This window comes from Desmodus rotundus, chromosome 10 (assembly GCF_022682495.2).
Source record: "Desmodus rotundus isolate HL8 chromosome 10, HLdesRot8A.1, whole genome shotgun sequence".
Classification (NCBI taxonomy): Eukaryota; Metazoa; Chordata; class Mammalia; order Chiroptera; family Phyllostomidae; genus Desmodus; species Desmodus rotundus.
The window spans coordinates 10,776,981-10,802,663 of NC_071396.1; the positions used below are offsets into that span (position 1 = coordinate 10,776,981).

Genomic DNA, 25,683 nt, shown 5'->3' on the forward strand with positions numbered 1-25,683 from the left:
GCAAACCAACTATCTAGTGACAGAAAGCTAATCAATGGCTGTCTGGGAATGGGGGCAGAGGGAGAAACGTATTGCAAAGACACAAAAAAAACTTGTGGGATTGATGGAAATGTTCCGTATCTTGCTTATGGTGATGGTTTAATCTGATATACATATGTCAAAACTTAACAAGCTGTATAGTTATACTGCAATAAATTCACAAAAAACTTAATATTATTATTTCTTAAAATTAACTGATACCTTTTTAAGTATCTGGCATTGTATTAGGGCAGAGAAAAACAAAGATAGTAAGACAGTTCTGTTGGTAATGCAAAATGTAAATAAGTAATCTCAAAACCATATAATATGATGAATGTCATCATAAGTATCTATAAGCAGGAGTTAAGGAAACACTAAGAAAAGAGCCTAAGGCGGCCTAACAAAGGTAACAACAGCATTTTGAAAGCTGACTCTTGAATGCTGAGTGGGAGTCTGAAAGAGAAATGAACATTCCAGCTACAGAAAGCTGCACAATGAAAGAATGGGACTTCTCTGGGGAAAGCGAGCACTCCTGTGTCTGAAGTTAAGGACTGGAGAGGTTAGGAAGTGCTATGCAGCGCCTCATGGGCGGTGAAGAGCCACTGACACTCTCACAAGTAGGAATGTAACGTGACCAGGTGCGTGTGTTAGGAAAAACCCTCCCTTTTGTGATCCTTACTCATTATCCTCTTCGCCTTGTCTTGCTCTTTTTGCCAGATGTTCATCTTCTAATTCTTTTAGGTCCTTATGTTCCTTCTCACTACTAATTACGCTAAATACTGAAACAAACAGAAAAAATGTCATGAGCTAAAACCATTCCTCCTATAACATTATTAGTAATTACTCGGCTCTAACTAATGGACTCACCTCTTTCCACCTGAATCCGAAAAGCATTTCTTTTTCTCCGACCATAGTCTACACTGGAAAACATAACAGGAGTTTAGAACAGTGGTCTTCCCCACACAGATTTGCACAAATACATAATTATGTCATCGCATGCTCACTGACCATAAACCTATTTTCAAACAGTTCTGGAGGTTTACAGTTTACTACTATAGTTTTTCCTGGTTAGAAATGGGGTTACAGCATCAGAAACACAGCCAGCTTGTACTGAAGGAGACAGAGACGAGGTGAAATGAAGGCTCCTGGACTCCTGGGATTCTACAGAACAGGCCAACAGAGCTGTTCAGCTATGAACATCATTCTCCTTAAAGAAAAAGGAAGAACGACTCCCAGGGAAGCTCAGAGGGTAGCAGAACTGCCACTGCCACCAGGGGCCCGGGAAGCACAGGCCTGCAGAGTGGCACTGTCCTCGCCTCTGCTGCAAAGGGCAGGGCCGCCATCCTAGCGAGCCCACAGGACAGAGCGCTGAGCCAGACAGTTATTCTTAAAGTGCAGGGAATTTGCCCCACGTCTCTGACTCACCTGAGACCATAACCCCTGTTTTTTTTCCAGGTTCTCCCTTTGGAATGAGAACGTCTACCCTACATCTGTCCACTATTGCATTTCGGCAGCAAATAACTGGTCTGGTTTCCCAGGTTCACAGCTGGAAAGGAATTCTGCCTCAGGGTGAGTCATAGATACAGCCACACCCACACCTGAGTTTGATAAGATTTTGGACTGGGAGTTGAGACTGAAATGGGTTAAGACTTCTGAGGCTGCTGTTTATTTACTTGTAATCTAGAGGGACATGAATTTGGAGAGGCAAGAGGGCAGAGCTTTATGAACTGAGTTGTATCCCTCCAGAATTCATATGTTGAAGTTCTAACCCTAAGTACCTCAGAATGCGACTATATCTGGAAACAGGACCTTTAAAGATGTAATTAAGGTAAAATGATGTCATGTGGGTGGGCCTCAATCCCATAGGACTGGTGTCTTTATAAGAAGAGATTAGGATACAGACAGTAGGCACGCAGAAAAAGACCATGTGAACTCATAGGAAGAAGCTGCAAACCAAGGAGACACCTCAAGGGAAACCCATCCTGCCAATGCCTTGATCTTGGACTTGTAGCCTCCACAACTGTGAGAAATTAAATTTATGGTGTTTAAGGCACCCTATCTGGGATACTTCTTTAGACAGCCCTGGCAAACATGTAGTCTACATGTAATATGTAGACAAAGACAAAAAAGTAGACACACTGAAACAGACAAAGGGATATTTAATGAAGCAAAGTATCAGAAGATGTGGTATTAGAAGCACAAGAGAAGGATTTACTCTCCAGCAAGAAGTCTAAATGGGTGACACATTTCTACAAAAAGACTCAGGAAGCTGAGGGAGATCGTGCCCGACGGTTTTGATTTTTTTAGTAAAGCAGGGAAAGAACATCTCCGAGCAGACTGTAAGGTACTGAAAGAAGAGATGTGGCCACTCCCCCCACTCACAAGGGCAGCTCCTTGTCTGTAACAGGTGCTTGATCAATGTTTGTACAACTGGACTGAATTCCGAACTGATGGACCAGCGAGCTAAGGCCAGAGGCTATTAACATCAACTGGAAATTTAGGCAGAGTGGAAACTTAAAAACTGGCAGGAAAGAAGAGCAAGAATCTGCAGACTACATTTCTTTACCTGTACATTCTCTGGAGATCAGACGCTAAGACTCCAGTGTCCACATACTGGCCGCATCTGTTACTGGTGAGGTACTAAAACAGAAAGTACAGCAAACATGAACACTCGATATTTCAAACTCAGAGATTTTCATTGACAAATCGAGAGACTGAGCTACTCAAACATATTACACTTCAGCATAAACCCTTCATTAACAACACACACCAGGAACATGAATGACAATCACTGGAGGACAGTCAGGTCCGGGACCGAGAATTTAATTAGAAGGGTCACCGTGACGCCCACACGCAGAAACCAGGAAGGCTGCAAGGCAGCCCGTGAGAGCTCACTGCGCTCTAGACCCCACACCCTGGAACAAAGCAGTCCACCCCCAAGGGCGCCAAGGCACCGTTCAGATACGAAGGGACACAGTCGTATGTGGCATCTGCCCAACTCTGCAGGAACCACAGCCGGGGACAATCCATGGCTTCAATGGTGAAGCACCTTTTGGTGATGTCCTATCTTTGCAAAACTGGGCTTCCAGCAGCTGCTGTGATAAAAAGCGAATCCCGTGCAAAAGTCAATGTGGAGCAGGATGGGAGTGGCAGTGACAATCTGAGTGTGAGGCAGAAGTGGCCCCACAGGCACAAAAATCCCGCTCGTGAGTAATGTGCTTAGTGAAGAATAAAGCACAAATATATTAATTTTCTTTCGATTTTTACATATTATATTCTCAAAAGGCTATTATGTTATTTGAACTACATAGGTATTAAGTTGCTGAAACCTAACTACTTAATAAACAGACCTATTAGGTATGGAGCACCATGAAAATATTAACAAGAAACTAAGAGCCCAGAGAACCTGTCTGAGGGGGTCTTCGGCACATTATCTCTTTACTACTCACAATCCTATGAGGTGGACGTAGTACCCCCCAGTTTGGAGAGGAAGAAGTTTAAGTGAGGCCTTAAAAGGTTAAGTACTTGCTCAGAAGCACAGAGGCTAGAGAGCCAGATTTCAAACCTGGCATACCTAACTCAACTTCTGTGTTTCGAGACTTGGTAGTTATCCAGTCCAGGGGCTCCACTTAACAAAGCAATTTCTTCCCAAGAATCCCTAACACGCCCTGACCAGTGTGGCCAGCGCAGCTCGGTAGGTTGGGCATTGACCGCAAAGCGAAAAGTTGCCAGTTCGATCCCGGTCAGGGCACATGACTGGGTTGCAGATTTGGTCCTGATCAGGGCACATGTGGGTACGAGAGCAGCAAATCGATGTTTCTCTTCCTTCCTAAAAACTCCCGTATAATAAAGGACACATGGACAAAATCAAGGGGGAGGGTGGAAGTGGGGGAGGGAGGTGGGTTCAGGTGGGGTAGAGGGATGGGGAGAAAAGCCATACAACTGTAATTGAGTAACAATAAAAATTAAAAAAAAAAGAAAACAACCCCCCCCAAAAAAACAAAAAACTCCCCGATATGATAGCGCTCTTCATAAATGCTTCTGCTCCCAAAAGACTAGGCAGCAAAAGCTGGACTGTTCTAGTTAACCTTCCCCTTCACTGGACTCCTGTGATATGCTGTCATTTACTATAGTCAATTTTGAATTTATTTATTTCTATATATCTCATACCCACTGCAATTCAAAAAGTTCCTTGATGGCAAGGGAAATAATATGCTAAATCTTGGGGTAATTTGTAAGCAGCAATAGACAGACTAAAGTGTACTGGTAAATGAAAAAAGCAAGCAGCAGAATTGATGCAAATAAGTGTTTTTTTTTTTTACTAGATACATAATACATGTGTAAGTGCATATACTCATACAAAGCTTTAAGAAAGATGCAGCCCTGGAGAAAAGGCATACAACTGTAATTGAATAACAATAAAAATTTTAAAAAGAAAGAAAGAAAGAAAGATGGCTAAATGGATTGAGCGAGGCCCTGGGAACCAAAGGCCACTGGTTCAATTCCCAGTCAGGGCACAAGCCTGGGTTGTGCATAGGTTCCCCAGTGGGGGGCACACAAGAGGCAACCACACACTGATGTTCCTCTCCCTTCACTTTCTCCGTCCCTTCCCCTCCGCCAAAGGTAAATAAGTGGTAAAAGCACAGCAGCTCAGGTCACTTCCAGCACTTACAGACCGGTGTGCAGCTCCAAATAGGAGATCGCATAGCGGCTGGCAAGGGAAAAGAAAAGCGAGAAAATATACAGCTCGCACGCTCCAATACAAAGAAAAATCTCTCCCTAAGATTGTTTGCTGACTGGTACCATTCCAAGTGATTTACCACACGCTGCTTTCTACCAATGATTATGAAAATGAAAAAAAAAATTCATACCACCTATTTTTACTGTAACCCAAGTTTCTTGAGAATGGAAATGCTTTAAGGTCCCCAAAGCGCCTCGTACAGGGGTGGAGGGTGTGTGTCCGAAGAACGTTTCGTTCCTATGGACACGAGACAGAAAGACTGGCACTCAAAGGCTGTCTCCACTGTTCTCACTGATCTGCGTCGACGTCCAGCGGACCAGGGGGCTGCACCCTGCGCCCGGGGCGGTTTCTGGAAACTACGCCCCGCGGCGGGAGGGAAGGCCCCGCACGCTCGGCGGAGGACGGAGCTGTCAGCAGCCCCACGCCCGAGCGGCGCAGGAGCGGCCCCAGCACGGCGCCCCCTGGCAGCGGGCGCGGACCACTGGGAGGCGCGGCGGCGCCCAGCACGCACCTGGATGACTCGCTGCTTTAGCTTGTTATCCACGAAACTCGCGGGCCGAGGTTTCATCTCGACTGCCTCCGCCGCCAAAGCCCGGGCGCCCGGCTTCACGTGACCCGGGGGCCTCCTCGAGGCTGCCCGCGGCGACCGCCGGGCCAGTCGCCCCCGAAGGGCGCCCCGTGCGCCCTGGTCCCGGCCGCTCCCGCAGCGCCTGTGTTCGCGTGTGAGGGGAAAAAACTACCGAGAACAACGAGCAGACTTGAGAAAACATCAGGGAGTGTCTAGGAGTCTTATTGTGCAGGCTTGTCCAACAGACCCTGGGTGACAAGGACCCCTTTGAACAAGCTCAACTTTATTGCTTCCAACTCGGCGAACACGTGCGCGCGCCGGCTGCGGGTAGGTTCTCGCCGAGCTCTGAATCTTAAAACCAGAAGTTGTAGATACTTGGGAGGATTTAAACAGCGTAGAAGGCGCACAGCCACCCTGCTGCGTACTTTTCCGACCTAATCACCACGTTCTGGAGGCCGACATAAAGGCTGGGTGTCGAAAGACAAGGAAAGACTGGTTCACCCAGAAAGCTAAACCATCTGTTACATTTGGAAATCATTTATCTTATGCCATTTCCGACAGATAATTTGCTGAGCACATTCAGTGCAAGATCCATCTTGGCAAAGAATTTTATTATATTTTTAAAAATTTTAAAACTATTTTTCCAGTACCGTTTATCTCCCACTATATGCTTTTCCCCCCTCCCCCTCCCCCACTCCCGGCAATTACCACAGCCCCGAATTTTATTAAGCGTATTTGCCCCAAGTTTATTTTCAGTTAAGAAGACAAGTAAAGGGACAATTATTATTTTTTAGAAAAGCTACCGGCTTTAGTTTCTGTTTGCTTGCTTGTTGTGCTTTTAATATTCTTAATTGAGGTCTTATTTGGCTTAACAATATTAGCCGCAGCCTAAGTAGTGTGTCGCGGGGAGGAGAGGGAGGAGAGAAGGCGGGGAGATGTTAACAGGACACTACTGATTATTTTGTTTAGAGTTCAGATTATATCACTGCTCTTTTCTATACTTCTCATCAGAACAATGCGTATTCAGTCTCACTGATACTCAACACATTGGTCTACGTGGCTGTAACTTTGTCTCCTATTTCTTCACCACGTATTTACTCTGCTTTTCACTAAGTAGAATAGCATTGCCTGCAGTGACGCAATGTGTACTCGTATTTATTTCACAGGCACTAGAGAAATAAATACAGCTCTGAAGAAACAGGAAAGATTCCTGTTTCTGTGGAGCTTACAGTTGAAAGGTGATGATTATAAGCAAATAAATTATACACAGCAGTTTGCTTCCATTGACATTTCCTCTCGTCTACAATGCCCTTCCTGGCCAGCCCAGGACTTTCAGAATCCTAGCTGACCACCTCCCTTTCAGCCCTTCCTGGTATTTCCCTTCTCCACCCATTGAACCTTCCTCATTCATTCAGCACTCTATTTATTGAATGCCTACGCCTTTCAGTCCCTACCCTAACCCCTGGGTCTTGTGAGAAAGGCAAAAGAATTTTAATTCTAACCCTGCCTGGGTAGCTCCTTTGGTTAGAGCATCAGCCCAATACCACAAGGTTGCGGGTTCCATCCCCATCCAGGGCACATGCAAGAAGCAAGCAATGAATGCATAAATAAGTGGAACAACAAATCGATGTTTCTCTCTCTCTAAAATCAATCAATAACAATTTTTTAAAAGAATTATAATTGTAACCTTTATACCATTTTTATTAGATTAAGTATGTGCTTGAATATACTAAATGTTAGCAACGATTCCCTACAGCAAGTAACACAAATACATTCGATGCCCAGTAACTTTTTAAATGTAATGTAATTCCATGATTTGCCACAAAGAATGAAAATAGGCTGAAGGGCGCAGCAGCATCACACCATACATGGAGCAGCATAATCTATTAGTTTGTATTTTGTCATAGAATACTATTATGCATTTAGGGTTGTCTTCATGGGTATGCAGTCTGCATTCACAGAGGGCTTTGTGCTCAGAAGGGCCCCACACTTGGTTTCAGGCTCTGCCGTCCGCATCTTGAAATTCTTAATAGTACTTCTTGAACAAGTCGCCCTTTATTTTAATTTTGCACTGAACCAAGGAGTGTGTTTCTCACCTGTGGACTGCCTCAGGTGTGCAGTAGGCAAAATTGAAAGTAAGTTAATCCTAGATACCAATACTGGTATACCTGAACATTTTTCCATTGGAATTATTTCCTGTGCTTTACAATACCACGCATCGAAACCAAAAAGATACTGAATAGAAACCTGAGTGCATATACATCTCAATAACTTCGAGCAGGTCGGTGTCCTCCATTCTTTGAGGACACAGCCCCACCTAGTGGTAGTGGTGCATTTCACCTGTTCTTCACACCTTTGCACGCCGTTCCCCCCTCCAAACTTTGCAGCTCACTAGCAAACAGCCTTTTGTCTAATTGTGCTTTATATTTAGGACTGTGTGCTTATTTACTCAGAAAAGTCCTGATTTTTGCTTCTCGACCCAGCACAATTATTAATAGTCTCCCCTTTGTGGAAATAAATGAAGATCACCTAAATGAGAATAGGCAAAGACTCTTCCGAGCTTGTAGCCAGCTACCGTGACTTGCATTTTGGCCGAGACTCAAAGGCAGGCAGAGGAATGGGAAAGCGTTCAGATATGCCCTGATTGAAGGGTGCCGGCATGGGGACGCTGTAGGTGGGCCACGTGGAAGCAGGCTTAGGGGAGCTTATTTGGCTTTCTCTGGCTGGTCCTAAGTTTGAGGAACAGAGAAAAAAATAGAGAAGTGGTCAGTTATTAAAGGGGTCCTGGCCATTTAGGGCCAATTGTTATAGGATTTATTGTTGGCTTCCTGGTTTCTTTTTTTTTTTTTATTTTTATTTTCTTTTTCTTTTTTTTAAATCTCTTTGTTGGAGATAATGGTCTGGCTTCCTGTAGGTCTGACTCATAGATAGCAGGCTGGCTTCCTGAACTGGTTGTTGCAGATTATAAGGCAGAATATGGCCTGGCCATTGTTCACTTGTATAGTCAGTTCCTCACCTTCGTATCTAAAAAGTGTTCCAGTGTGGACAATACATAATATGGTCACCCTGTGTTTAAAAGGAACATGGGCCCCTGGCTGGTGTGGCTCAGTGGATTGAGCGCTGGCCTGCGAACCAAAAGGTAGCTGGTTCGATTCCCAGTCAGGGCACATGCCTGGACTGTGGGCCTGGTCCCCATTGAGGGGTATGCAAGAGACAACCACACATTGATGTTTCTCTCTCTCTCTTTTTCCCACCCTTCCCCTCTGTCTAAAAATAAATAAAATCTTTTAAAAAATAAATAAAAGGAACATGGAGAACAATGTGAGTAAGTCTGGGCTAATTTTAACAAAATCTTTCCTTATAATCAGTAGGGGTCGTTCATTTGGCAGACATTTATTAAACACCAGCTGTTTATAGGATAGAAGATATCAGGAGTACAAAAATAGTAAATCTGTTACTTTATCATAATCTAAGGTGTGGCAGGCTAGGCACGATAAGGAAGACAATGGGATGAATGCTCTGCTAGAGGTGTGTACAGGGTGCGGTGGGAGTGTAATGGCAGCTGGTTTATAAATAATCTGTTAACAGTCCGTCTAGCTTTAACCTATGAACCCTTTATGATCCTATAAGGCTGTGTCGTGTCAGGCAAATCCAGGTGATTTTGCTCCATTCTAATTCCCCTGGGTATCCTCTTCTCTCCTAGGTGATCTTGCAGACAAACATGTCTCCTCTTCCTGCGCTCAGTGCACCAAACAGAAGGATGTTTTAAAGATGTAAATCAGAACAAGGTACTTTCGTACTTAAAACTCTCCAGGGGTTTATCATCATATTAGAATGAAAGTCACGCTTTTTTATGTTATATATATTTTATTGATTATGCTATTACAATTGTGCCATTTTCCTGCCTTTATTCCCCCCACCCTGCACTACCCCCTCCCGCCCGCATTCCCCACCTTTAGTTCATGTCCATGCATATAAGTTCTTTGGCTTCTATATTTCCTATACTATTCTTACCCTCCCCCTGTCTATTTTCTACCTACCATTTATGCTACTTATTCTCTGTACCTTTTCCCCCTCTTTCCCCTCCCACTCCCCCACTGATAACCCTCCATGGGATCTCCATTTCTGTGATTCTGTTTCTGTTCTAGTTGTTTGCTTAGTCTTTGTTTTAGTTTTGGTTGTTAATAACTGTGAGTTGTCATTTTACTGTTCATATTTTTAATCTTCTTTTTCTTAGATAAGTCCCTTTAACATTTCATATAATAAGGACTTGGTGTTGATGAACTCCTTTAACTTGACCTTATCTGGGAAGCACTTTATCTGCCCTTCCATTCTAAATGAAAGCTTTGCTGGATACAGTAATCTTGGATGTAGGTGCTTGCCCTTCGTGCCCTTGAATACTTCTTTCCAGCCCCTTCTCGCCTGCAAGGTTTCTTTTGAGAAATCAGCTGACAGTCTTATGGGCACTCCTTTGTAGGTAACTGTCTCCTTTTCTCTTGCTGCTTTTAAGATTCTCTCCTTATTTTTAATCTTGGGTAATGTAATTATGATGTGCCTTGGTGTGTTCCTCCTTGGGTCCAGCTTCTTTGGGACTCTCTGAGCTTCCTGGACTTCCTGGAAGTCTATTTCCTTTGCCAGACTGGGGAAGTTCTCCTTCATTATTTGTTCAAATAAGTTTTCAGTTTCTTGCTCTTCCTCTTCTCCTCCTGGCACTCCTATGATTCAGATGTTGGAATGTTTAAAGATGTCCTGGAGGTTCCCAAGCCTCTCCTCATTTTTTTTGAATTCTTGTTTCTTCATTCTGTTCAGGTTGAATGTTTCTTTCTTCCTTCTGGTCCAAGCCGTTGAGTCCTGGTTTCCTTCCCATCACTGTTGGTTCCCTGTACATTTTCCTTTATTTCACTTAGCATAGCCTTCATTTTTTCGTCTAACTTGTGACCATATTCAACCAATTCTGTGAGCATCCTGATTACCAGTGTTTTGAACTATGCATCTGGCTATCTCTTCATTGCTTAGTTGTATTTTGTCTGGAGCTTTGATCTGTTCTTTCATTTGGGCCATTTTTTTTTTTTTTTTTTTTTTTTTTTTTTGTCTCCCGGACAGATACATAGTAAGGGGCGGAGCCTTAGGTGTTCACCAGGGCGGGGCAACCCGTATGGCTGCTTTGTGATGCTGTATGTGGGGGAGGGGTCTGAGAGGGAACAATGGCGCTTGCTCCAGTCTGTGCTGGTTTTCGGTTACTTTCCCTGCTACCCATAATCAAATTGGGCCCTTCTGGTGCTGATTCCCGGATGAGTGGGCTTGTGTACATTCTAGGCCCCTGTGGGTCTCTCCCATGAACTCTCCTGCGAGGCTGGGAGCTTCTCCCACTGGCGTCTCAACCCCCACAGGAGTTTTCAATCAGAGGTTTGAGGCTTTATTTCCCCACGCTGGAACTCTGGGTTGCGGGTGTGTCTCACTCCCTAGTTGTTCCTCCTGGTTTACGGCACCCAAATGTGGGGCCGCCCACTCTGCAATCCACCGTCCCACCTCACCTGGTCCTCCAGCAGCTGCCTTGCTGTGAGTCCTCTCTGCCTGGCTGTCCGTCTCCGCCCCTCCTACCGGTCTGGTTTCTTCATCTCCTAGGTTGTTGGACTTCCATACAGCTCGATTTTCTGTCAGTTCTGGTTGCTTTTTGTTTTTAAATTTGTTGTCCTGTTGGTGGCACGAAGAGACACAGTGTGTCCACCTACACCTCCATCTTGGCCGGAAGTCTAAAAGTCACACTTTTTGCCGTGGGTCCACAAGACTCAGGTGACCTTGTCCTGCCCACCTCTGACCTCCCAAAGTCCTCTCACCCTTATCCATTGTATTGTACTTCAGCCACAGTGGCCTTCTTCTCTATTCCTTAATCACAGCATGTTTCTGTGAGCAGTTGGGCCTTTGCAATCACTGTTCCGACTTTCTGAAATCCTCTGCCTGCAAATCTTCATGTAGCTATTCAGATTTCATTTTAAAGGTCACTTCCAGCCTGGTTTTCTCTGATCACCCAATCTCCAAGGGGTTTCCCACCCTTCCCCTATCCTTTCTGAAGTACTTAAAAAAATTTTAATTTTTATGTCTCCATAAAGACTGTCAAAAATTGCCAGGGCTGACCATATTTCAAGTCATCACAGAGGGGTATTGGGGAAAGTTTGCAATGAGCAACAATCGCACCTCGGAGGAACCTCGCTGGCTGTGAATGCTGCCACTGCGCAAAACTGCGAAATACTTATAACTGTCTGTCATCGACAGATTTGCTTTCGGCGTGTCTCCCTCACTGTAATGTAAGCTATGAAAATGTAGGGACTTTTCTCCCGTATTCGTCCTGCATTTCTAAGGTCCAGGACCTGGTGTACACAAGCTGCTCAGAAAAAGTTGGTTGACTGAATCGATGACTTTGATATAATTTGTTCATTGAGCTTATAATCCTTTGAAATAATTCCCCCCCCCTCTGTATTTAGTTGCTACTTTATTGCTGGTTCCACCCACCCAATGAGAGCACCATCTTTTTTTTTTTTTTTTAATTTTAATGTCTGAGTAAACCTAATATTCCCAATGAGCATTTCTGCATTTCTGGAGTCTAGAGAATTTCTTGGCATACAGTATGGGGGGGGGGTAGAGTCAGTAAATATTTGTTAAATGAATGAATAAGACAACGTATTCAATTTTCAAAGAGACTAAAATCTAAAGTGGAGAAAACATCGCTGTAACAGAGAATAAGCAAGGGACTGTGAAATTTCCGGGGAAACTGAGAACAGGAACGGCGAGTCTCAGCCTTCAAGCCAAGAGTATTGAGGTGACATTCGTGCTTTGAAATGAAAACCTCTTAGCATTCCTAAGTTGGGGGGTCCAGTGGGTCTAGCGCAGAATCTAAAGAAAATTTCTTACGTGGCAAAGAAATTCTACTGGGTATCTAGAAGATTACAAGCGTTCATTAAATAGTTATTGATTAATTCTTTGTCACCATTGCTTGAAATGCTTAGATTCAGAGTAGAGGGAGGGCTTGCCCACCTCCTTGATAGGTATTCGTGCTCATGACTACAGTTCCCAGCATGCATCCGACGTAAGGCGGTTTTTAAAAAAGTGGACTACAATTCCCCGGATGCCGCGCTCCGGCGGAGTAGATTGCACGCCCCCCAAGGGGAGCCGAGGGCCTATCAGGGGCGGGGTAGGGCGGGGCGGGGCAGGGCCGGTAGTGGCTTCCGAGCCGGTTTGACTTGACGGAAGGAGCGGCGGAGGAGGATGGAGGCGGTAGTGTTCGTCTTCTCACTCCTCGACTGCTGCGCGCTCATCTTCCTCTCAGTGTACTTCGTATCCTTGCCTGAGGCGGGCCGGGGCCTCCCTGGGGCCCGCCGGGGGACGGGGCTGAGGTTGGGCCCGGGCGGGGGCCCGGGCAGGTGCGTGGGAGCCAGGGTGCGGCGGGCGCGGGTCACTGGGCGTGGGCCGCCAGGATTGGTGTGGCCAGCCGGGGTGGGAGAGCCCCGCCGCCCTCCTCTGCCCGCCTCGCCCTGCCCAGGGTGTCGGCCGGGGTCCGAGTGGCCTCCCCGTGGCGCCCCGACCGGGCCTTCCCGCCGCCGGTCGCGCCCTGAGCGGGGCAGGTTCTTGGCCTTCCTTGCCAGGTCTTCAGAGAAGAGTCGGTTTGCCTCCCTGTTGGCCTAAGGACAAGGTCGCGGGTTTTCGTGGAGACGCCTCGGGCTGGGCCCTTGGTTGGATGCGGGGTGTCGCGGGGGCGACTTCCCACGTCCCGGGGGTGCTGGCGGCCGGACCGCGGGCGTTGGGGCGAGCCGAGGCGTTTTGCCTCCTCTGGTTGTCACTCCCCGGGCACCACCCCCGCCGCCCGCCCCGCTGTTCTCTCGGGTGTGGGAACTTGCGGGGGCCCTTTCCTGTCCGCGAGTTGGCTCTCTTCGCAAACGGATGAGGTTCCACCTTCACGATGCCGTGGTGCGGGGCGTGTTGGGAAGGGTGTATTTTTAAAAACCATCTGCAGTTGATTATTTTGGTTGCTCCTGGTGGCCGCAGTCTGGGAATTTAGTTAACTACACACATGAGATAGTTCCCGGGCGTTTATCAACTTTCACACTCTCCTGGACGCGTCCAAGTTTAAAACTTCAGTATTTTGTGTAGCTCTTCATGTTACAGCATTTCAGCTGCATTTCCAGACCAACACCTGCGGTCGTTGCACCCTGGAAGCTGTGGGCCCCGACGCGTCCCCACTGTTGAGGAAGCGTGTCGTCCTAGTTGTCGTCCAGGTCTTCACGTGATTAAATACAAGCTGGGGGGGGAACGCATGAGAAACTCTGCACTTTTTCTTCTCCTCTTGGAGGTCACGCGTGCCCCTTGCTGAGAGAATTAAACATTTCGTCCGCCCGAGTGCCCTGGCTTTAGGAGAGTTTGTGCCCTGTGGCTTCGTACCAGATTAAGCACGAGCAGCCTGTTGTAGTGGGAGACGGAATTTGAAGTGAGGGCTCCTTGCTCAGCCAGGTACTCTCTGTGCGCATCCCTTCGCCTCTCTAAGCCTTAGTTTCCTCCTCCGTAAAATGGGGGGAAGTGTTCACTTCCCAGACGCGCGTGTACAGTGGGAACAGGTGCTAAGCACCTAGGACGGCGCCTGTCTCGCGGCCAGTATTCAGTAGACATTGCTCTGCCCTCCTCTCCCGCAGTGGGGCCGCAGTTTTCCCGTTAACCGGTGTTCCCTAGTGAGGTCCCTGTTCTATGAGGTTCGGGAACTGATTGGAGGAGGGCAGCATCTGCTTACGTTCCCGTGACCTCTGCCCCTCTTGTGAGGTAAGGAAGTGGAGCTTGCACTCAGAGAAATGGACCTTGGGTTTCTCTTCCTGCACTTTGGAAAATTAGGGTTGGTATTTTATTTTTTAAAAGATTTATTTTTAGAGAGAGGGAAAAGGAAGGAGAAAGAGAGGGAGAGGAACATCAACGTGTGGTTGCTTCTCACACGACACCCCCCTCCGGGGACCTGGCCCACAACCCAGGCACGTGCCCTGACTGGGAATCGAACCAGCGACCCTTTGGTTTGCAGGCCAATGCTCAACCCACTGAGCCACACCAGCCAGGGCTAGGCTTGATATTTAAAATAGCCTTGGCTTATAGCAATTTAATATACATACATAGAAAACATTAGGTGGGATATTTGACTTAGATAGACATCGAAGTACATTCAGGGTGTGTTTTGATGAAATTGAGCGTATTGTATTACTGTATTTTTGGATAGTTGCACTAGCTTAATGTTAGAGCCAAGAGGTGGAAAATGGACAGGTAGACATTCTGTAGGGATAGGAGTTTTCCTGGACTTTGGCCCTGAAGGAACCCTGCAGAGAAGGAAAGGAAAGGGGTGACTATTAACTCAGTATTATCACACGCAGGCAAGAGCAAAGGTGTGCCCGAGACATTTCTGGGTTTTGGGGTGAAGGAGCACCTGGAGCGTGTGGTTGATTTCGGTGGCAGCGTCGTACAAGAGAAGCTCAGATTGGAAAGGCTGGGTTAGATCCGATTTTGGAGGGCCTGAATGCTAAGGAGGGGTGGAGGGCTTTTATCCCCTAGGTCACGGGTTTCCAACACAAAATCGTAAATTTACTTAAAACATTGTGAGATTTTGTGTGTGTGTGACTATGTGTTGCAGTGTATTTAATACGTGGCCCAAGACAATTCTTCTTCCAGTGTGGCCCATAGGTGCTGAAAGGTTGGACACTCCTGGACAGGAAGGCGCTCCAACCGATTGAGCCACCTGGCCAGGGCTTGCCATTCTTTTTCACCTTTCTCCCAACTATTGGGGGAGGCGGTGGAGCATTTTACCGTAAATCCCAGGCATTGTCCTTCCGTTGAAGACTTTTTGTTTTTGTCTGTCTGTCCTTCAGATTTTTATTTGTGAGTTTATATTTCGTACTAAAAACTTTTTTTTTTTTTTTTTTTGCTTAATTCCAATATAAAGTGTTTATTGTGGGACCTTTGGGAAATGTAGAAATGTATAGGTCTTAGTTTTGCATTTCTTAGAGCCAGTGTTTGGCATTTGAGGAATTCAGATTGAATGTTCTGGCATGGGTCACATTAGAATTGAGCATAATGAGAGGATTATTCTGTGAAAATCATTTGCTGATGGAATGTGAATGAGAACTTGTGTTGTCTAATGAGTGAGCTTTAAGGAAATAACTAAATTTTTTAAAAGTCAAGTCTAATTCAGCTTTGCAGCTGGGATTGCTTTCTGAAATTTAATTACTTACTGTTACAAAAGAAGTCTAATAATTCCTTATCTTGATCACCAGATAATTACATTGTCTGATTTAGAATGTGATTACATTAATGCTAGATCATGTTGCTCGAAATTAAACAAGGTAAGCCATTTCTTTGCTCACTTTCCGGCATTGAAGGCAGTTCTCCATTTTCTGTGTTAGAGATTATTATAGATAATCAACCTATGTATATTTGATTTTAGAGTGTCTGTTGTCTCTTACTGGAATGCTGGTAGAACTGTGTGTTTTGCAATGTTTTAAATCACGAAACTGCACTAGAAGACTTAGCTTGGAACTTGGTTTCTTCAGACCGCAATGGACAACATTACTACTCAGACTAGTAAAGGTTTCTTATGAGGGTAATTGTTTCTGCCTTCTGTGTCCAAAACCCCCTCCTCCCAGCTCCTGGAAGAAAAGCTGTCTCGTCTTTTATTGAATGAAAGACAGCCTTCTTTTTGTGGCTTGCCGAGAAATGGAACTAATTAGCTGATTTGTTTTAAAGCCATTTTACCTTTGGTCTCTAGACGGAACTTTATGTTGGCCAGAATATTTTGAATTGCAGAGCTTATCTCGCTGCAGAGAAACCAGTTGGTCCTGATTCATCTGCAGTGAGCACACAGAAGAGCTTTCCTGAATAACAGGCCATGTGAAAGTACTGTACTGAGAGGGGCTTTCGGCCTGACCCGAAAGCGATTCCCCAGTGTCTCTGCGCGTCTCCAGTCTGCTGAAGTTTCTCTGGCCCCGGAGGGAAATAAAGACACACTTGGAAAGTTAAAATTCCTAGTAGACTATATTCCTTCCTCTTTCTTTTCTTTCTGTCGAATTTTCCAGAACGTGGTTTAATACAGCGGTAGATTTATTTTGTGTTCCTGTGCTGTGCTTTGAGAATTCTTAAAAAAAAATTTGAGATATAATTATATATAACATTACATTAGTTCCAGATCTCCTCATCTTTTAAAAAATGACCTTATATAAACAGAGGGAGTGTGTGTCTTTTTACATTTATTGCTTTCTCAATATTTTAGATGGGTATTTGTTGGTTTTGTTTTATAAAAATAAAAATCTAAATACAAAGAAAAGCTCATCTAGATTCTTCTACTGAGAAAATTACCCCTTCGACCTGAAGTTAAGCAGGTTTCAAATGTTCGTTTTCATAGTAACTTTCCTGGACTGCACACTGCCGTATAGGACAGCGTACAGATCCCACTGCAGGGCTCTTGGACGCCACTGCTCACACTCAGTGTTAAACCGGTCACGTTTTTAAAATGCATATAACATATCAAACGGTTCAGTTGGTTGCAAATTAGGTTTAAGGCCCAGAAAAATCCCTTCTTTGTTTGTAAAAAAAAGTACCTAAAATTTAAATGCAAGAGACTCAGGGCCAGACAGCCTACATGGCTGGGTGAGCAGCTTAGTCTCCCTGAGTGTTATTTCCCTCATTTGTGCAGGTGGGATGCTCCAGTTTTTGGCTCCATAAATATTAAGCTAATACCTTTTATTAAAAGAAAAATGTTTACTCCTGGGGAAAGACGACCATTGATGACCTGAGAACCTGCCACAATAGCTGTTGATGCATGAGAGCTAGAATATTGGCCAGTGAACGAGGAGCACAGACAAGGGCATTGGGTGCTGTAAAGCCCATAGGCTGGGACTTCGGGATCCTAGTTCATTGGCATATTCGTTCAACAACTTTGCGCTGCTGTTGTTAAAAGTACTATTGTGTGTGTGTGTGTGTGTGTGTGTGTGTGTGTGAATGAGTGAATGTGAAATGATTTCCCTCAGGATTCTGGAGATTGAAAAATGTTTAAGACTGATATTCTGACATGAAAGGCAATGTGTGTGGACAGACGATCCCAAATTAGAGTAAGAGGCTTTAGCATGGATGTTGGCCTAGAAAGTAAATACTACTCTGTTTTCCCCTACTTGTCATTCATACCTGCTTACTGGGTGAATTGGAACCTTTGCTTAGGGTAAAACGGAAGTTTAGGTGCATTATTTTTAATCTGTGCCCTGATTTACCGGCATGGGGTAACCATTACAGCAGTATGCAAATCTGGGACACCTGACACCCTAGCTCAGAAGTTCCCTGGACCTTCACTGATTTAGCTTCAAATGACACGCACGTCCAGGACAAGCATGGCCATGAGATGTGACGATGGTCTGTCCTCCCCTCGCAGTGGGTGATCCCAGAGGTGGTCGGCCACAGCGTCGTCACCGTGCTGATGCTCGTGTCGTTGCACTGGTTCATCTTCCTTCTCAACTTGCCTGTTGCCACTTGGAATATCTATCGGTGAGTATAGCGTATTTACTAGTCCGTGTCAGGGCAGCGTAAAGAAAAAAAATTGTATTTTAATAGCTTTCTTTTCGCCAGTAACATATGTGCCAACCATAAAATAAGTGACAGCAGAATGCTTCATTAAATCAGCATAAATTTCTGTTCACTTTGGTATACTGGGCAAGTAGCAATATGTAATGTTTAGTTGTGATGTCTGAAGACTTGTGAATTTTTTGATTGTCTCGAATATCTTTTTAAGAATGCTTAAAAGCCTGAGAATATAAGGTCCTTGTTATTTATAGCTGCAGTTTTTCATTAGAGTATACTTAGAATGCTCTGAAGAAAATTTTATTTTAAAGGCTACAAATCAGATAACATCAAAATTTTGGCTTAATAAATTTAGAAAGTTTGTTCAAACAGCTCAGTCGAAACACTGATTAAATACAATTTTAGTTGGATATTTTGCATATTTTCTTGTGAAGAACTATGGAATAACTTGGCAAATCTGGGATTATTTTTATGTTAGTACGTTGCTGCCTTACTAAATTTTTAGGTTTTATTTTAGTTTATTTATTTTTAGTTTTTTGGGTGGCTAAGATCATTGGCTGATTTTTTTTTAAGTGTGGTTAGAATAAGGAGGACATATTACAATATTGTAATAACTACATATGGAGCCAGGTAGGTGCTGGAGATATCAGGGGTCACTTCGTAAAGTTTATGATTGTCTAACCACTGTGCTGTACACCTGAAACTAGTACCATATAATATTGAGTGTAAACTGTAATTGAAACATAAAGTTTAAAGACTGAATAAGAAGGACAGAGAACAGAATAAAGGAGGGGTGGGGGAGGAAAGGAGGCACGTGAAACAGTAATGGAAGGTAGCGGAGGTGAGGGAGTGAGTGGGGGGAGGTGATCTTGTAAAGATCTTGAGGCTAGGACTGAGCTAGGGAAAATTTCTGTTCCTCTTTTCCAGAGGGTGGGTCCAAAGCGCTAGAGTGGTTTGCTTTCTTGTAGGTGTCTTACTGCTCTCCCATGATCGTCCCAGACACCAGCGCCCTACCCGAGCTCAGCCCTGGAAACCAGATTCCTTCACTTCTGGTGCGGTGTGACTCCACACAGTCTGTGCGCACAGCCCAATGTCCCTGTGGTCCCACCAACTGGGACACAGATTTGGGGGTGATTCTGGTGCGGTGTGACTCCACACAGACTGTGCGCACAGGCCAGTGTCCCTGTGGCCCCACCAACTGGGACACAGATTTGGGGATGAGAGTGGGAGCTCCTGGGACTCTGGGTCCCGATGGTGGCCCAGAGCACGCCATCAGTCATCTTGGCAGGAGAGGAAGGGCACCCGGGGAAGAGCGCCCGTGGCGGACTGCTCTGCACAGTGCACCCTGTGGTGAACGCGTGGTGAAGCTTCATCTGGGGGCCATGGAGCCCATGGGTTCTGTTTCCTGTAATTATAAAGACAAAGACCGTGCGTATTTATTTCCCTGATAATGGCAGTGGCATATGGACTGTCTTCTGGTCACAAATTTGCCTTCCATTTAAAAAGGTTAAAAAAAATCAACAGGTGGATCATTTCCTCTTTTCAGATGTCTGTGCTTTATGCTATTGGGGGTGCAGACATACATGAAATGGACTCCTCCCACAGACAAAGAGGCAAGACACTGAATAACAAGTAAGCCAGTTAAATAAGAAGTGGGCTAAGGAGTGAAGATAGTTCCCAGGGGCGTGACGAGGATACTCAGGTTGGGAGGGGAGTCGGCTTCCTGTGGACTGCGGCAGTTTCGGGGAGCCCATGGCATCTGTGCAGAGCACTGCAGGATGGGTAAGGAAGGTTTCACAGAGACGAGCGGGGAAAGAGTACTCCAGGGAGTGAAGGAGGAGGGGAGGGGTGGAAGGGAAAGCTTGCGCAAACACACGAGCATGTGTACGGACTCACTGGGGTGAAATCACACAGGTGAGGGAGTAGTAATAGATGTTCATTGCGATGGGACACAGAGAACCTTGAACTTTGGTCCAGGGAGTCTGTACGTAGGCCTGAGTACTGGTGGCCTGAAGTCCACCCACTGAAAGTCCATTATCCACTGTAATTTTAATGTGTGCATAGACTTTAGCAGCCATCACCACAAGCCGTGTTGGAACATTTTCATCACCCTAAGAAGAAGCCCTGTACCCATGAGCAGGCATGCCCAGTTCCTCCCCGCCCCCAGTCCTAGGCTGCCCCCCATCTCCTTTGCATCTGTAAAACGACCTGTTCTGGGCAGACATCGTACAGAAGAGATCAGTATGGGGTCCTTTAGGACTGACTGGCTTCCTTCGTTTAGCGTAGTATTTTCAAGGCTCATCCGTGTTCATCAGTGCTTCACTTCTGATCGCTGTTGAGTGATATTCCATTGTATGGTTGTGCTACATTGTTTGTCCATTTGCAGTCAGCAGGCATTTGAGTTGTTCCTCCTTTTTGGCTGTTATGAATAATTCTTCTGTGAGCATTGATGCGCATGCGTTTGTGTGGACGTGTTTTCATTTCTGGTGCCTTTAACTTGCTCTTCTGCTGTCAGTGCCGTCTGTTCTCTATTGATCCGAAGAAGCACCAAAGATGGGGTTTCTGTTCTGAACGTAGAACCTCTCTTTTTTCATCTGAGAAATTGGAGTAATTGTCTGACACTACTCTTCCTTATAAAGATGTTATAAAAGTGGAGGGAATTGCATTAATTTAGAACTTTTTAGATAAAGAAGATACTAAGAGCTTGATCAAATTGGTTTGGTTTCAGAGGCTCCTTCACTTGTGTCTAGTGGAAAACGCTGTAGGTGTAATTGGTTCACTAGTTTTCTGCAGAAAATGCGGAAGTGGGTCTCAGTGCTAACACATCCTTCTCTGGAGTGTTACTGTGTTTGCTTCAGAGGGCAGAAAGTTACACCAAACATGAACAGTGTGTCTCTTTCAAAGGAAAACTAAGCGGTGGCCTGTGACTTCATCATAATACCCTGTCCATATCTGGTCTGAGTTTAAAACTGCTCTGATTGGTCCACTTGTAAACGTTATTATTGGCTACTTAGTTTTGAATATTTGTGCTGATGATTGGTTTCCCTTTCTCATGTGTGTGTATCCTTTCATTTGTTAGGTTCATTATGGTGCCGAGCGGTAACATGGGAGTGTTCGATCCGACAGAAATACACAATCGAGGGCAGCTGAAGTCGCACATGAAAGAAGCCATGATCAAGCTTGGTTTCCACTTGCTCTGTTTCTTTATGTATCTTTATAGGTGAGTTTTCCATCTGCCCGGCGTTTCCCTGGATCTCGTGCCTGCTTTTGACGGGTGCGATGCTACACTGTAGGACTTGGCATCGACACTGCAGAACGTTTAGGGGTTATTGAACGCCTTTCAGTGTGTAGATTTTCTATGTATGCCATTGAGCCAGTTTTCTATATGACCTACGGTAGTGTCACTCTGTGGTATTAGCTATTTCTTAGCTTGGTTGTCACCATGCTTAACACCTTCTTTGCTACGCTTTTTTTCCCGCCCTAGTATCCAGTTGTTAGGTCTCACTGTCTGTTGTAAGTATGAATTGACTGTATGTGGCAAAAGATGGTCCCACCCATAGGACCCCAGGCCGCTGGCTGCAGCTCTCAGCAGCTTACTTCCAGGTTGGGCTTTTTATTCCTTGGCAGTAAGGATTTGAGGTGCGATGCCTGTCCTCCAGCCTGCTCGGTGTCAGTTCTGGAAAGACGCATTGGTCTTTAGGTCATGACAGATTGGAAGAAGGAATTGACGTGAGGATTGGCTGTCAGACACCGGAAGCCGTATGCAGTCCTGTTATAAACTTAGATTTATTACCTTATGTTTTAGAGATAAACATGCCACTTTTTTTAACTTGTTATAGATCCATAGTTAAAGCAAAGGAAAAAAAATTGTCGGTGGTTATATGACTTGCTTAAATGTACAAGCTTAATTATTGAACAGATGATGCCTGTTTTTTCGCAGGTAAATTTAAATTTCTCACATAGGCATAAGCACTTCTAGGGAGAGCTTTTACTAAACGTAATGTCTGTCACTCAGAAGCCGGCGGGTCCAACCCCGCCACCTGTGGGCCACATGGGGCGCAGGGTGGCTATGAGTGCGCCCAACTCGTAATCATAGATTTACTTAAAACCTTTCTTTGCTCACCAGTTTTCGTGAGTGTCTGCGTATTTAGTGTGTGGCCTGAGACAGCTCTTCCTCTTCAGTGTGACCCACCGAAAGGTTGGATGCCCCGCCTCAGAGGCTTCCTGATAATGAGATACCGAATAGAGACAGCAAGTTAAATCAGGTCCAAAATAGTTCAAAAGTCAGCCATGTTAGCTCTTTTTGAATAAGCAGGCTTCCTAAAATCATTTTGTTGTGCTAATTTCCCCCACTAGCACAGAGTAGATTGAGGTTGGAGTTCATATAGTTTCCTTTTCACTGTTTATCTTATTGGCTTTTCTGTATTTTAAAAACTAGGACAGAAAAAGCACATTGGTATTAGTTTCTGGTTCTCACACCCTACCTCACTGCTGATGTGATTAATTTTTAATTCTGGTATTAAAGATGAATAAAGAAAAGATTTCATGTTAAGAACGCGATGGCACACCTGTTCTCGTTTCTGTCACAAACCACCTGAAAGCATCTTTGCCATCACACATTTGCCCTTGTTTCTGAGGAGACAGAAAGCAAGCTGGAATCAGCTCAGCTCAAGGCGTTCTCTCTCCGTGCTCCCCGCTCCCCGCCCCTCCAGGTTTCACCCTCTTGGAGCCAGACTAGAGCGGCCAATGCCTGGCCTTGACAGCAGGCGCTTCCTGAGACACACTTCTGGGAGCAGATGTAGGTAGGGTTAGGGAGCTGTGTCTTGCTCAGAAGACCGGATGTCTCAGCATTAAAAGTGCACAAGAGTTTCTTAGCTCTTGGATGTTGAATTTGAAGCAATGGGATGGTGGGCTGAGGACGGGGGATTAGAGGAATCATGAATCAGGAGGCAGGCTTAAGGTACAGTTCTTTATAGCTAAATAAATTGCGGGCTATCTGTGTAAGGGGTTTGACGGAGTGGCTGCGTTCCTCCCCGGCTGCGTCCTTTCTTTTCCTTCTCTTCCCTTCCATTCCCCTTTCCTCCTGAGCTTGTCACTTTTAGCCACATTGCTGTTACCTTCCCCCTTGGTGTCACTCATGCATGGTTCAAGGAATCAGAATGAAATAGTAGTTTCAGAAGATGTCCTGATAACACTTTGCTCTTAGTTGCTTTGTTTTTAGTTGCTGTTGTTTAAAAAGTGATTTTATGTCCAAAACCATCCAATTTCCAATGCAGGGATTTCATGCTACTCCTCTGTTGCTGGCCACGGCGTGCTGGGTGCCTAATGCTAGGCACTTCATTCGGGCTTGCTAAGTAGAGTGAGGACACAACACCCCCTCCTTTAGAGACTGATGGAGCCCGTGCCTTTGGTTTCGTTTAGGTGCTAGTCTGGGGACTCTGGGCTCTCCCACTTAACCACTCACTGTGTGACCTGGGGCAGGTTACTTAACCCCTCTGTGCCCCAATCTCTTCCTCTAAAAATGTGACAGTAACCGTACTCACCTTCTCCGATTGTGATGTAGACTAAGTGAGGTAAGCCCGTAAAGCACTCAGGTTCGTGCTGACATGTAGTAAACTTCAGAAAAACCCTTAAAAAATACCAGTTACTACCAGTAAGCTGTGCTGTGCACTGAGTACACCTAGTCTGGTTAAGTTTGGAGAGGAAATCTTTAGACAGCAGCTCACACTACTAGTGCTGTGAGGGTGTTTCTGTGTATCTTCATCATTTGGTCTCAGCAGAGCAAAGCTGACTGCAGTAAAAGGAAATGGCAGTTCTGTTACTGAGTGGCTTTGATAGAGTGTTTATTGCGACACTACTACGTGTCAGACGCTGTGGAAGGCACTGCAGGTGACACAGAGGAGCAGCCTACACTCCCTCTGTCAGAGCTGGGAGCCGGGACCACAGTGGTCGGGGGCCACCCTGGCATATGAACGTGATGCCGCCCGGATCCTGCACCTGCCTCGGAAGAGCTCCCGGTCCAGGGTAGAGACGGAAACCAGGCCAGTGGGAAGTGGAGGAGTCGTGGACGTGCCCACACAGCTGCCCCGGACTGAGAGGCGGCTTTCCGCAGGAGAGAGCCTGACTGTGGGGCCTGAGTGGGAATGTACTAGATCGAGGGGATGGGGCGGGAATTGGGAGGAGGGGCTGCAGGCATAGGGGCAGCATGTGCAAAGATCTGGCTTAGAGAATTTGCTTTTTCTTCCGGACATAGTTTGTTGTTTTCTAAACTATAGCCCAATATTGGTTTTAGGTTGTATTCCCCATCCCCACCCCAATGACCTTCTTTTTTAGTGAAAAACAAAGGGCACCAGAGGCCCTGATACAGTTTCTTTCTTTCCTTTGGGTATAAATGATTGTCTTTTACTCAGAAGAGTGTTCCTTGGACAGACCAGACTCTGGGGCACTCCTAAGGAGACACTAGTAACCTTAATTTCTTCTCCCCACAGTATGATTTTAGCTCTGATAAACGACTGAAGCCGGGGCAGCCGGGGCTGGAGTCAGCCTACACTACAGTGCACGGCGGGGAGCCAGAGACGACCTGAGTCACCCTAGGGACCGCAACCATAGCAGTGTATTTTTTCCTCTTCGAACAAAGAGTATTTTTGCTGTATTTTTACCATATAAAGTATTTAAAAAACATGAATTGAATTTTGTAGATTTCTGGTTCTCAACGTTAGCTCGAGCCCCAGCTTGTGAAGGCGTCTGTCCTCTGTGTGTTGAAGATGGTAATGTGTGGGTAGGGACAGGACTGCCATCCCAGCCTTGCTTACCAAAGAAATAAAGGACACGCTTCCAAGGGACACTTCAGAGATCAGCCAAGCTGCTCATCCCGGGGACTGCGGTCAGAGTGTAAAGCAGCACGGCTCATCTGGGCAGAGGAGGAAAGTAAATCACCCTTTGCCTATGCGGTGGCAGCCTCGTGCATTCAGTATAATTTAGAGATTCCATAGGACTGTGAGCCAAAAGTCTTGTCACGAGAATGTTAACGGAAAATGATATTTCAAAAATTACATATTTTACAGAATTTGTGAAACCTTATAAGCCATTTGCCAAGGTATAATGTCATTTCTGCTTATAGGAAGGAAAATAAGAAAAATTGAATCAAGAGCTTTCATTTAAAAGCCCCTCTGCCCCCACATTCACCCTCAAACCTCTACAACCCCACCTGCTCTTGACAGGTCTTCTTTGCATGCTGATCGAACCCATTGTTTCTGATCTCTAACATATTTTTTAGTGGGTTTGGAGAGGTGATTTGGTAGAAGATGCTCGTCAGATTAGAAGCAGGGAGTAGGAATGGCCAGCCATTCCACGTAAGCCTCATGCACTCATGGCGGCTTAACTGTGTGCTCTCCGGCCGCCCTGACTGCTCAGAAGTGGAAGGCCCAGCACACACCATAGAGGTAACAGTATCTGACCGGAGTCAGTCCCTGGAGCTTCGGGGGGAACTCTGGCAGTTGATGGGAGGAGCAGTTAGCCTCTTTGGCTCGGGTTGCTGGGCAAAGTGAACCTGGCAGTGTATTCTCAGTCCTTGTTTGTGATTTAATGTTGCTATCTTAAGTGTTGGCATTTAGGCAAAACATGATTGTGTTTTATGGCAGAGTCCAAAGGGATTATTCAGTCTGTTGAGGCAGAGTTGGGTGGCTAAACAAGGCATGTGGTTGCCAAAAGGGCAAATGTTGCATGTTCTTTCAACCCTAGACTAGGTCTAGCCTTGGCAGAGGCCAGGGAA

General features: G+C 45.5%; 2 protein-coding genes and 1 non-coding gene across 6 annotated transcripts in view; 1 reads left to right on the top strand and 2 right to left on the bottom strand.

Annotated features, from left to right (window-relative positions):
• NVL (nuclear VCP like) overlaps positions 1–5,363 on the bottom strand; it is a 55,139-nt gene extending 49,776 nt beyond the window's left edge. The window contains exons 1-4 of the mRNA XM_053912526.1: positions 5,271–5,363; positions 2,585–2,658; positions 886–938; positions 698–797 (exon numbers count right to left, since the gene is read on the bottom strand). Of these exons, the coding sequence (XP_053768501.1) occupies positions 698–797; positions 886–938; positions 2,585–2,658; positions 5,271–5,327 (284 nt within the window). The 5' untranslated portion in view covers positions 5,328–5,363. The remainder of the gene's footprint in view (positions 1–697; positions 798–885; positions 939–2,584; positions 2,659–5,270) is intronic.
• A 137-nt stretch (positions 5,364–5,500) lies between these two features.
• CNIH4 (cornichon family member 4) lies at positions 5,501–24,597 on the top strand. 4 transcript variants are annotated; one of them, XM_024576119.3, is made up of 5 exons: positions 5,501–5,654; positions 9,031–9,115; positions 17,767–17,879; positions 20,992–21,132; positions 24,401–24,597. In XM_024576119.3, the coding sequence occupies exons 3-5, from the start codon at positions 17,812–17,814 to the stop codon at positions 24,426–24,428; spliced, it is 237 nt and encodes a 78-aa protein (XP_024431887.1). In that variant the 5' UTR covers positions 5,501–5,654; positions 9,031–9,115; positions 17,767–17,811; the 3' UTR covers positions 24,429–24,597. The 4 variants fall into 4 exon arrangements, with proteins under 4 accessions (XP_024431887.1, XP_024431888.1, XP_024431886.1 ...); XM_024576118.3 differs by lacking the exons at positions 5,501–5,654; positions 9,031–9,115 and adding exons at positions 12,508–12,659; positions 15,623–15,691; XM_024576120.3 differs by lacking the exons at positions 5,501–5,654; positions 9,031–9,115; positions 24,401–24,597 and adding exons at positions 12,507–12,659; positions 15,623–15,691 and having other exon boundaries at positions 21,039–21,132.
• Positions 11,427–11,568, bottom strand: LOC112318934 (U4 spliceosomal RNA). The gene has a single exon (XR_002976268.2). It is a non-coding gene; the product is annotated as a U4 spliceosomal RNA (small nuclear RNA).
• Positions 24,598–25,683: the final 1,086 nt, after the last annotated feature.